This window comes from Gadus morhua, chromosome 5 (assembly GCF_902167405.1).
Source record: "Gadus morhua chromosome 5, gadMor3.0, whole genome shotgun sequence".
NCBI classification, from domain to species: Eukaryota; Metazoa; Chordata; class Actinopteri; order Gadiformes; family Gadidae; genus Gadus; species Gadus morhua.
This window is the reverse complement of record NC_044052.1, coordinates 24735504-24748557: the sequence shown is the minus strand read 5'-3', so window position 1 is coordinate 24748557 and position 13054 is coordinate 24735504. Positions and strand designations below refer to the sequence as shown.

General features: G+C 51.8%; 1 protein-coding gene across 1 annotated transcript in view; it reads right to left on the bottom strand.

Moving 5' to 3' along the window:
- adck1 (aarF domain containing kinase 1) overlaps positions 1–13054 on the bottom strand; it is a 71459-nt gene that overhangs the window by 13335 nt on the left and 45070 nt on the right. Inside the window, 4 exon segments of the mRNA XM_030356056.1 lie at positions 4179–4395; positions 4757–4761; positions 10543–10584; positions 10586–10694. Coding sequence (XP_030211916.1) covers positions 4179–4395; positions 4757–4761; positions 10543–10584; positions 10586–10694 — 373 coding nt within the window.

The window sequence follows — 13054 nt, the reverse complement described above, 5'->3', positions numbered from 1 at the left end:
AGTAGGTGGTGGAGACATGGAGGTGAAGCCTAACAGAGGAGGCAGTAGGTGCAAATAGGGGGCGGGGGCTGACATTGACTGCATGCACAAGCACTCTGTTGTACAGAAATTGAGGGAAGCACACATGATATCACAAAGTCATACAGACTCTTTATCTCGGTCTTATGCTACAACACACACACACACACACACACACACACACGCACACACACACACACACACACTTCAATACGCGATAGAAGGGTGAGGCCGATGTGAAAGAAGGAAGATCAACCCAGAAGCGGGCCAGTGTCTGTCCTGTCCATCCTCTGCTCTCCAGCTCTGCTCCCGTTCCGTCTGTATCAGCGAGGTTCAGGACCTCTGTATCTCCGCCTCGCTGTCTGGCTCCTTCAACACAACTACGCCTCCTTCAGACCCCCCCCCTCCCCAGCAGCCCTGATGCTGTCGGCCTAACGCAGGAGTGCTCCTCCATTCACCGGGGGCTCCAGGAGGAGGCAGACCGCCTGGCCCCCGCCCTGGAGGGGGTTAACAGAAGGCCTGAGCCGAGCATCGGCCCTCTACTGTATCAACACTAAAGAGCATCAGAACCCGACGCTAGACCGACGAGTCCGTCCTGGTCAGCGCATCCAGGGGTCACAGCGCAGGCAGGGGTCACAGCGCAGGCAGGGGCCGCTCCTATTGGCCAGGAGAACCAGGGCGATGCCCCTCCCTGTTCCTATTGGCCAGGAGGACCAGGGCGATGCCCCTCCCTGTTCCTATTGGCCAGGAGGACCAGAGCGACGCCCCTCCCTGTTCCTATTGGCCAGGAGGACCAGGGCGACGCCCCTCCCTGTTCCTATTGGCCAGGAGGACCAGATTGCACCCCGCCTCGTATCACCTCGTCCGACGCTCGCTGTTAGCCAAACGGCCGGCGAGGGAAACCCGGAAGTCCCACGGCGTCCCTCAGACCTGGTTCAGGACCAAATGGATATCACTCCCCCCCCCCCCCCCCCAGAACGAGAAGCTCTGCCAACACTGGTCCATAATACACACAGATAACCAGTCTGGCCTCTGGGAACACTGGTCCATAATACACACAGATAACCAGTCTGGCCTCTGGGAACACTGGTCCATAATACACACAGATAACCAGTCTGGCCTCTGGGAACACTGGTCCTTAAAACACACAGATAACCAGTCTGGCCTCTGGGAACACTGGTCCTTAAAACACACAGATAACCAGTCTGGCCTCTGGGAACACTGGTCCATAATACACACAGAAAACCAGTCTGCCCTCTGCTAACACTGGTCCATAATACACACAGATAACCAGTCTGGCCTCTGGGAACACTGGTCCATAATACACACAGATAACCAGTCTGGCCTCTGGGAACACTGGTCCTTAAAACACACAGATAACCAGTCTGGCCTCTGGGAACACTGGTCCATAATACACACAGATAACCAGTCTGGCCTCTGGGAACACTGGTCCTTAAAACACACAGATAACCAGTCTGGCCTCTGGGAACACTGGTCCTTAAAACACACAGATAACCAGTCTGGCCTCTGGGAACACTGGTCCTTAAAACACACAGATAACCAGTCTGGCCTCTGGGAACACTGGTCCTTAAAACACACAGATAACCAGTCTGGCTGCGGCCGCTGGTTTGGATTCCAGAAATACCATCGCGGCCGAACATTGTTCAAATAGAATCCGCCAATCAGACGGAAGCCCATGATCTCTTCGCTCTCGCCGAATCCGGTTGAAGATGAACAAATAGATTCTAATCCCGTCCAGACTTCTGTTCATCTTTAAACATTGTGGTTCTATTTGCGGACCAACACGTTCGCCGATCGCTTCACGTTCCTCAGTGTCTCCATCGCTTTGTCCTCCTCCAGCGCGGATTGGGGCTGTGGTTTATACCGTTCAGCAGGACGGAGGCTGACGGACCGCAGGGAGAGAGCGTGAGATCGCAAGGGCCTTGTCCTTGAGACGACCTGGAGAAGGTCAGTGGGAGAGCCTAGTTTGAATAACGAGAAACACCGAAGGCAGGGACGCAGGATCCCTACGCCTGGAGTCCCTACGCCTGGAGTCCTACGCCTGGAGTCCTACGCCTGGAAACCCTATGCCTGGAAACCCTACACCTGGAAACCCTATGCCTGGAGTACCTACGCCTGGAGTCCTACGCCTGGAAACCCTACGCCTGGAGTCCCACGCCTGGAAACCCTACGCCTGGAGTCCTAGTTCACCTAATTTAAAGACACGAGGGGACGCAATAGTTAGGGTGCATCAGCCTCCTAGTCCCTTAACAGGTGCTCACTTGGCTCCCTAGCAATAGTTAGGGTGCATCAGCCTCCTAGTCCCTTAACAGGTGCTCACTTGGCTCCCTAGCAATAGTTAGGGTGCATCAGCCTCCTAGTCCCTTAACAGGTGCTCACTTGGCTCCCTAGCAATAGTTAGGGTGCATCAGCCTCCTAGTCCCTTAACAGGTGCTCACTTGGCTCCCTAGCAATAGTTAGGGTGCATCAGCCTCCTAGTCCCTTAACAGGTGCTCACTTGGCTCCCTAGCAATAGTTAGGGTGCATCAGCCTCCTAGTCCCTTAACAGGTGCTCACTTGGCTCCTTAGCAATAGTTAGGGAGCATCAGCCTCCTAGTCCCTTAACAGGTGCTCACTCGCCTTAGTTTGGATCGGTCTTTTGGTCAACACGAAGACGTTAAAAGGGCCTCTTGGACCAAACACAGTCAGACTAATCCGACGTTCGGACTGCATGGACCACTGAGGCAACTCTTAAATACTGAGGTTATGAAAATGAATCGGGGAGGATGTCCATCTTCAGATCTCTTGTACATGTTCTTCTATAACGGCCTCAGCAGCTCTGTCGTATGCGTGTGTGAAAGAGAGAGTTTGATAGAAGGCTTTTTCTGGAGCAGAGCAACAAACACCTTCCTCGACGACATCCCCGTCCACATTACCATTTAAACAGAACCCTGATACCATGAGACGAGGACATCCCCGTCCACATTACCATTTAAACAGAACCCTGATACCATGAGACGAGGACATCCAAAGGGAGAGGAGGCTGTCATCCACAGACCTGGGTCTGCCTTCACATCCAGCTGTAACCCCCCCCCCTCTCTTCAGACCCCCAGCCCCTCAGAGACTCAATGTGCCGCCTTAGTGTGGCACTACGGCCCGGTGACACAACAAGTATAAATAAACACAATCTCTGGCAGGCAACAGATGGTCCTTTATAACCCCCCCCCCCCGTAGGCCAGGCTGAACACGCGTGTGCCCATCAACACACACACTTCCACACGCTGACTGTAGCATGTGCTGGCTAGTTGAGCACAGCCTGGGGTCCTGTGGTCCCAGCGTGGGGACCGCGGTCGGCCGGTCGGCCGCGCTCTGGTGGTTCTGATGTTTGTGGGAGTGAGCAGGTTCATGTCAAACCGCGTTATTGTATGTTTAATATTATCGGTTGAACATTCGTGTATCTTTATATTCTATCCACTTTATTTGACACCTTTTTTTATATTATTATAATCATTGCAGAGGGTTAGGGTTAGACACATGCCCCCTAACAGCCCCCTAACAGCCCCATACTAGCCCCCTAACAGCCCCCTAGCAGCCCCCTAACAGCCCCCTAGCAGCCCCCTAACAGCCCCCTACTAGCCCCCTAACAGCCCCCTACTAGCCCCCTAACAGCCCCCTAGCAGCCCCCTGACAGCCCCTAGCAGCCCCCTAACAGCCCCCTACTAGCCCCCTAACAGCCCCCTAGCAGCCCCCTAACAGCCCCCTAACAACCCCCTGAAAGCCCCCTAACAGCCCCCTAACAGCCCCCTGACAGCCCCCTAACAGCCCCCTGACAGCCCCCTAACAGCCCCCTAGCAGCCACCTAGCAGCCCCCTAACAGCCCCCTGAACCAGGGACACATGCCCCCTAGCAGCCCCCTACTAGCCCCCTACTAGCCCCCTAACAGCCCCCTAACAGCCCCCTGACAGCCCCTAACAGCCCCCTGACAGCCCCCTAACAGCCCCCTAGCAGCCCCATAGCAGCCCCCTAACAGCCCCCTGAACCAGGGACACATGCCCCCTAGCAGCCCCCTACTAGCCCCCTACTAGCCCCCTAGCAGCCCCCTAACAGCCCCCTGAACCAGGGACACATGCCCCCTAGCAGCCCCCTACTAGCCCCCTGACAGCAGCCTGGGTCACCCACCTCGGACTGCGTGACGGCGTGGAGGTGATGCCGGTGTTGACGGAGTTCCAGGAGCGCGCGGTGAGCATGCAGGCGAAGAGCGGGAAGAGCTCTCCGGCTCCGAGGCGGCGGCTGTAGCGCTCCACGGCGGGCATGTCGCTGGTGATCAGGGCCTGCCACAGCCGGCAGTAGTCCAGACGGAAGCCCGGCTGCAAGCTCCTGGAGGGACGGGACGGTTAGTCCTAGGGGGGGACCATCACTACGCTCCTGGAGGGACGGGACGGTTAGTCATAGGGGTGGACCATCACTACGCTCCTGGAGGGACGGTTAGTCATAGGGGGGGACCATCACTACGCTCCTGGAGGGACGGGACGGTTATTCATAGGGGGGGACCATCACTACGCTCCTGGAGGGACGGGACGGTTAGTCCTAGGGGGGGACCATCACTACGCTCCTGGAGGTACGGTTAGTCATAGGGGTGGACCATCACTATGCCTCCTGGAGGTAAGGTTAGTCCTAGGGGTGGACCATCACTACGCTCCTGGAGGGACGGTTAGTCATAGGGGTGGACCATCACTACGCTCCCTGGAGGTACGGTTAGTCATAGGGGGGGACCATCACTAAGCTCCTGGAGGTACGGTTAGTCATAGGGGGGGACCATCACTACGCTCCTGGAGGTACGGTTAGTCATAGGGGGGGGACCATCACTACGCTCCTGGAGGTACGGTTAGTCCTAGGGGTGGACCATCACTAAGCTCCTGGAGGGACGGTTAGTCATAGGGGGGGACCATCACTAAGCTCCTGGAGGTACGGTTAGTCATAGGGGGGGACCATCACTACGCTCCTGGAGGTACGGTTAGTCCTAGGGGTGGACCATCACTACGCTCCCTGGAGGTACGGTTAGTCATAGGGGGGGACCATCACTAAGCTCCTGGAGGTACGGTTAGTCATAGGGGGGGACCATCACTACGCTCCTGGAGGGACGGGATGGTTGGTCATAGGGGGGGACCATCACTACGCTCCTGGAGGGACGGTTAGTCATAGGGGGGGACCATCACTACGCTCCTGGAGGGACGGTTAGTCATAGGGGGGGACCATCACTACGCTCCTGGAGGGACGGGACGGTTAGTCATAGGGGTGGACCATCACTACGCTCCTGGAGGGACGGGACGGTTAGTCATAGTGGTGGACCATCACTACGCTCCTGGAGGTAGGGTTAGTCATAGGGGGGGACCATCACTACGCTCCTGGAGGGACGGTTAGTCATAGGGGTGGACCATCACTACGCTCCTGGAGGTAGGGTTAGTCATAGGGGGGGACCATCACTACGCTCCTGGAGGTAGGGTTAGTCATAGGGGGGGACCATCACTACGCTCCTGGAGGTAGGGTTAGTCATAGGGGGGGACCATCACTAAGCTCCTGGAGGTAGGGTTAGTCATAGGGGTGGACCATCACTACGCTCCTGGAGGGACGGGACGGTTAGTCATAGGGGTGGACCATCACTACGCTCCTGGAGGGACGGGACGGTTAGTCATAGGGGGGACCATCACTACGCTCCTGGAGGGACGGTTAGTCATAGGGGGGGACCATCACTAAGCTCCTGGAGGGACGGTAGTCCTAGGGGGGGGACCATCACTACGCTCCTGGAGGGACGGGACGGTTAGTCCATAGGGGGGGACCATCACTACGCTCCTGGAGGGACGGGACGGTTAGTCATAGGGGGGGACCATCACTACGCTCCTGGAGGGACGGGACGGTTAGTCATAGGGGGGGACCATCACTACGCTCCTGGAGGGACGGGACGGTTAGTCCTAGGGGGGGGACCATCAATACGCTCCTGGAGGTACGGTTAGTCATAGGGGGGACCATCACTACGCTCCTGGAGAGACGGTTAGTCATAGGGGGGACCATCACTACGCTCCTGGAGGGACGGTTAGTCATAGGGGTGGACCATCACTACGCTCCTGGAGGGACGGTTAGTCCATAGGGGGGGACCATCACTACGCTCCTGGAGGTACGGTTAGTCATAGGGGGTGGACCATCACTACGCTCCTGGAGGTAGGGTTAGTCATAGGGGTGGACCATCACTACGCTCCTGGAGGTAGGGTTAGTCATAGGGGGTGGACCCATCACTACGCTCCTGGAGGTAGGGTTAGTCATAGGGGTGGACCATCAACTCAGCTCCTGGAGGTGGGGGTAAGGTACGGTTAGTCCTAGGGGTGAACCATCACTCATGATTCGATATACACGATATTGATTCTTGAGTCGATATTATAACGACATTTTGAACAAAACTTGAATGAAGAAAATGTATGACAATATTGTAGACACAAACTATCCAAAACAATGCCATTGCCCTTTGTTTCCATTTCTTATGAAATTGTAACAAGATGTGTCATGGTAACATAAAAAGTTTGCACTTTTTTCTTAAGTGCAAACCTATGTTCATAAATAAATTAAAGAAATGATATCGCAAACCATTTTTTTCGTCTCAACAACGTATTTCGTCACGTTTTAATATCGCAATATTGCTGGCACGAAATATCGTCACACCCCTAGTTATTTAACATAGGTGGAAACCCAGAGTGGTGGATTCCAGATGTACTATAGCATATTAGTGACTTACATTTACAATAATTAGATTGGTTTTCAACGAAAACTTTAATATGCTGTAATTAAATATGGTCTTCCGCTGTGCATTTTATTTCCTCTGGTCAATGCTCTATTGGGCCGCTGTTGTACATTTTGTTGATTTGATTTGGTGGGCAATCTGATTAGGAGCTGTTAAAAGGGAGATGTGTCCCTATTATGGAAAAATAATGCACACTATTGTAACGTGACGGACCAATCAGGATCAAGTATCAAACGATGCTATGGTACAGTATTATTTATTCTTAGCTTGGATAGTCTAGGAAAGATATGGTGAAAGTTAGGTTTTCATTTTGAATTATTTTATACTTTAGGACTGCCCATGGGCAATGGGGAAGATCTTTTGTTTGTTTTGTTTTAGTATTAGTATTCATTTTATACAGTAGAAGACCATCCTGTTTTAAACAACCTGGCAGAAAACCTGGACCCAGCCCTCGGTCTCACAGCAACAGAGACACGAACAGACGACAAACAGCAGCCTCGCAGTGACTCAGCACTGTCGTGCTACAACATACTCTACAACAAGCCCGTTTAATTGTAGAGCTGTAAATGTAGAGAACACGAGGAGAATGCACTTAAAGAGTGTCTCAAGTACTGCATTTCTATTTCATTTTTAATTTAGCATTATGGTGTGCTATTATTGTTGCACTTAAACAGTTGTAAATTGTATTCACCGATTTAAATTGTATTTTATTAACCGCCAAAAAGGAAATTGGAAAACGTGATGGCGCGTACTGAAAGGGCTAACCATCCATCCGCTCTTTGATTAAATCTTGTTAACTTAACGGCCACATGCTTATTTCAGGAGAGCGGGGGGACGGCGGGGCTGTTCTGGAGGGGGGCCGGTAATCCCTTTGTATTCCGCTTGTGTCTGCATAATGATGTGCTCAGTGTGTAGGACCCTCCTCTACCACGGGCCCACTGAAAGACCCCCCTGCTAATGCATTAGCCCACACTCTCACATGCTCTTAGTTTGAACAAAACAGAGCGAGGAAAAGAAAGCCAAACATAATCAATCCCCGAGCGAAAGAGCACCCCTTCATTTGCATAGCGTAGTGCTGCAGTGCATTAAAGAACACTGATGGCTAATTGATATCTCAGCGTGGTGGGCCGCAGCAGCCTCCCGCACGCCATTTCAAACACACACACGGAGGACGGATACGTGTGCTGCGGTCGGCCTGGCTGCTGGTGTGTGTGGTGTGTGTGTGTGGTGTGGTGTGTGTTGGTGTGTGTGTCTGTTGGGGTGTGTTGGTGTGCTGTGTGTTTTTGGTGTGTGTGTTGTTGTGGTGTGTTGTGTGTGTTGTGTGTGTTGTGTTGTGTGGTGTGTGTGGTGTGTGTTGTATGTTGTGTATGTGTTGGTGTGGAGTGTGTTGTGTGGTGTGTGGTGTGGAGGTGTTGTGTGTGTGTTGGAGGTGTGTGTGTGCGTGGTGCTGGTGTGTGTTGGTGTGTGTTGTATGTTGTGTATGTGTTGGTGTGGTGTATGTTGTGTGTGTGTGTGTGTGTGTGTTGGTGTGTGTTGTGTGGTGTATGTTGTGTGTGTGTGTGTGTGTGGTGTGTGTTGTGTGGTGTATGTTGTGTGTGTGTGTGTGTGTGTGTGTTTGTGTGGTGTATGTTGTGTGTGTGTGTGTGTGTTGGTGTGTGTTGTGTGGTGTATGTGTGTGTGTGTGTGTTGGTGTGTGTTGTGTGGTGTATGTTGTGTGCGAGTGTGTGTGTTGGTGTGTGATGGTGTGGTATGTGTTGTGTGTGTGTTGGAGTGGTGCATGTTGTGTGGTGTATGTTGTGTGTGTGTGTGTTGGTGTGTGTTGTGTGGTGGTATGTTGTGTGTGTGTGTGTTGGTGTGTGTTGTGTGGTGTATGTTGTGTGTGTGGTGGGTGTGTGTGTTGGTGTGTGTTGTGTGGTGTATGTTGTGTGTGTGTGTGGGTGTGTGTGTTGGTGTGTGTTGTGTGTGTATGTTGTGTGTGTGTGTGTGTGTTGGTGTGTGATGGTGTGGTATGTTGTTGTGTGTGTTGGAGTGGTGCATGTTGTGTGGGTATGTTGTGTGTGTGTGTGTTGGTGTGTGTTGTGTGGTGTATGTTGTGTGTGTGTGTGTTGGTGTGTTGTGTGGTGTATGTTGTGTGTGTGTGTGTTGGTGTGTGTTGTGTGGTGTATGTTGTGTGTGTGTGTGTGGTGTGTGTTGTGTGGTGTATGTTGTGTGTGTGTGTGTGTTGGTGTGTGTTGTGTGTGTATGTGTGTGTGTGTGTGTTGGTGTGTGTTGTGTGGTGTATGTGTGTTGTGTGTGTGTTGGTGTGTGTTGTGTGGTGTATGTTGTGTGTGTGTGTGTTGGTGTGTGTTGTGTGGTGTATGTTGTGTGTGTGTGTGTTGGTGTGTGTTGTGTGGTGTATGTTGTGTGTGTGTGTGTGGTGTGTGTTGTGTGGTGTATGTTTGTGTGTGTGTGTGTGTGTGTGTGTGTGTTGGTGTGTGTTGTGTGTGTATGTTGTGTGTGTGTGTGGGTGTGTGTGTTGGTGTGTGTTGTGTGGTGTATGTTGTGTGTGTGTGTGGTGTGTGTGTTGGTTGTGTGTTGTGTGGTGTATGTGTGTGCGTGTGTTGTGTGTTGGTGTGTGATGGTGTGGTATGTGTTGTGTGTGTGTTGGAGTGGTGCATGTTGTGTGGTTGTATGTGTGTGTGTTGTGTGTTGTGTGTGTTGTGTGGTGTATGTTGTGTGTGTGTGTGTTGGTGTGTGTTGTGTGGTGTATGTTGTGTGTGTGTGTGTTGGTGTGTGTTGTGTGGTGTATGTTGTGTGTGTGTTGGTGTTGTGTTGTGTGGTGTGTTGTGTGTGTGTGTTGGTGTGTGTTGTGTGGTGTATGTTGTGTGTGTGTGTGTTGGAGTGGTGCATGTTGTGTGGTGTATGTGTGTGTGTGTTGTGTTGGTGTGTGTTGTGTGGTGTATGTTGGTGTGTGTGTGTGTTGGTGTGTGTTGTGTGGTGTATGTTGTGTGTGTGTGTGTTGGTGTGTGTGTTGTGTGGTGTATGTTGTGTGTGTGTGTGTTGGTGTGTGATGGTGTGGTATGTGTTGTGTGTGTGTTGGAGTGGTGTGTGTTGGTGTGCCGGGAAAGTGGATCAAACATCAACACCAACATTTGTTGAGTGCAAGTGGGGATGTGTTTGTGTGCAAGTGTCCTGTGTGTTTGTGTGTGTGCAAGTGTGTTTTTGTTTTTGTGTGTGTGCAAGTGTCTTGTGTGTTTGTGTGTGTGCAAGTGTGTTGTGTTTTTGTGTGCGTGTGTTGGTGTGTTCTTGTGCGTGCGTGCGTGTGTAGAACCTCTGTATAGGTACAGCTAACCTGTGTTTGACCAGGACCTTGTCGCGTTGGTCGGGTCGTGGTATTAAGCGTAAATGTCTGCAATCATAAGAGGAACGGCTGCGTTTGTATTTGGGTACTAAACAAATAAACGCATACGTAGAGCTTGTGTTGTGCGCGTAGCGCGTGCGTGTGTGTGCACTCACACAATCCCTTGTTAAGGCCCTCCCTTGTTGAGTGCACACAGACGCCGTCTCTTTCTTTAAGCACAACATCCAATCAGCCCTCTGAGCAGAAGCTTTTAGCCGCCCGGGCTGTTGATGGCGAGCGCCGCGTTGTTGAGGGTTTGTTATCCCCCAGCGGCGCTCACTCAGCGGGGGGCCCGGACTCGGGGGGGGGGGGGGGGGGGCAGAGGGTTCATCTGATGGGGGGGGGGGGGGGTTACCTGGTAGAGGCCGTGGTCCAGCAGTACGATGTGCGTCTTCTTTGCTGTGGGGGCAGACCCTCACCAGCACGTTGCCGGGGTGGGGGTCGCAGTGCACGAAGCCGTGCACGAAGATCATCTCGCTGTACATCCTTCCCCAGGTCCTCCGAGATCTGTGGGGGGGGTGGGGGGGGTGTATCAGTATACAAACATGTTGTGCAGAGGCCTTCATCGTATACAAAGCTTTATACGCATCATGACACATCGGTCATATTCCAAACAAAGTCTAAACACGTTCACCGTCCCAGCTGGAGTAAACGTTATTATCCGGGGTTCACCGTAGCCGGAACAGGCCACACCTCGGTTTCTACGTGCGTGTGAACCCCTCCCCTTTGGGCCGTGAGCTCTACCCTGTCCACAGGGGCTAGTGAGGGGTCAGGGTCAGGGTCAGGGGTCAGGGTCAGGTACAGGTCAGAGCCCTGGTGCCATCAGAGGACGAGGCCAGGATGATGAATGCGAGGGCTAAAACACACACGTTCACGTGCACGCTCACACCATTATTCCACACACTTATTATGCGAGGACGGTTCTGCGTTGAGTCAGAGCCGCGTGGTGCAGCTTTAGTGTTAGATGAGAGAGAGGGAGAGGCGGTGGAAGGAGGAGCTCCGAGTCATCCCATTCTCCTTTTATCCCGAGGCCCTCGTGGGCACCGAGAGGAGAAACCCCACAGGGCTTCTGTTAGCCTCCTCAGTGACCTCCCGGGGGGGGGGTGGGGGTCCCAGGTCCAATGACCTGCTTTACGTTTGGGTTATGGAGCAATAAAGGAATCTGCATTGTGATGTTACATTGTTGAATCTAAATCAAAGGGCAGCGCTTTGAGCCGGAGCGCTTCCAACCAGGAGATCCATCAGAGTTGTAGCGGTTTTCCAGAAGCGGCGGTGCTACAAACGGGGAGAGGCGCGGTCAGACCGAGCGGGCGGCGAGCTCCTAGAAACCACCCGCTCTGGAACCGGGATAGACTTCATATAACGTCCCGCGCTGAACTACCATATACATTTAGGTCATAAGCTGTGGTGTTCAGCAACACTCGAACACCAAACAGGGAGGCGTTGGGCTGCTCGAGTGCTTGGAGGTTTGAGCAGTTTCTGTTTCCATCGGAGGCAGCTGGATTCCTGAAGAAGTACGCATACAAATGAGAATAAGACAAATAATTGCCTTACTTCAAGCCACAATAGAAACAAAGCAGAGATACAAGCCTCTATTCCTGGATATCTGACTACATGGAAGTGAAGTATATGGAAATATAGGTGGAAAACACAGCTTTGCTGATAAGCTATGATATTCAAGTTAATCACCGATTCATGGGTTCTTCAGGCACTAATAGAAAAGTTTGCTGTCGTACTCAGGATGTTTTTAGATGGTGATGATCTGCTATGAACAGTCAGACATGGCACTCATTTGATGCTAACTGAACGTGAACTATTTGCACAGTGAGTGTCTTGTATTGAGCCGTCCCCCATCACCGCAGTATTGGATTCATTATTGGATGGTTTCGTTGTGATGTTTTGGTTGATATCCTATAGGGCTGTCAACGAATATTCGAAGTTCGAATATTCGTTCGAAATGTATCCAAAACGCAAATTTGAACGTGAAAATTTAATATTCGAATGTGAAAAAACACTCCCGCGGTACAAGCGCCTCTATCTGCTTTGTGAATGAGCCTCTGTCTGTTCGCGATGTCCCTCATAATATTCGAATGTGAAAAAACACTCCCCGCGGTACAAGTGTAACAGACTAGTATTGTGAAGAGCGAATGTATTTTATCCCCTCGGGGTTTCCGTACTTGGATATAGGTATTCCAGCTCGGCTATGCCATTCAATAAGCATCCGAAGTAGAGCTCAGGGAGCTAGTAGTCTGGCTGGTGAAGCTGCTATAACGCAATGTTCTCGGCAAAGTCCGAGACAGTTTTTTTTCATGAATCCGAACGGTGCGTAGTGCTGGCCCTTTCGCTGGCATGGTGGAAGACGTAGGCGACATGCATTTTTTTCTTTATCGATTTTAATAGGCCTTCTCGATAAATGGTAAGCAAAGCAAGGAACGTTACCACTAGCATACTTTGTAACATCAGAAGCGGGCGTCTTCTTCAGATTTACTATAGTTTGCGCGCTTGCAGGTGTGGTGGTTGAAATGCAAGCGATACAAAGTTGTGGCTTTTCATGATTAGGCCTCCACGTTACTGGGCTGTTTATATGATATATATATATCCCACTAATTTGAACCATGGTTTTGTCGCATTATTGACATATGGACGGCAACTGCGTAAAATAGGCAACCAGATATTCGAATAGTTTGAATTCGTGATTTTTTTCCAAACGAACATTCGAATGTCATTTTTGAGCAATTTTGACAGCCTTAATATCCTAAAGACATTTCAGAAGGTCTTGACGAGACTCCCAGCCGTTGTACCCCTGGGTGGGGCTGTGGTCTCTCCCGTTCTACCCCCTGGGGGGGGCTGTGGTCTCTCCCGTTGTA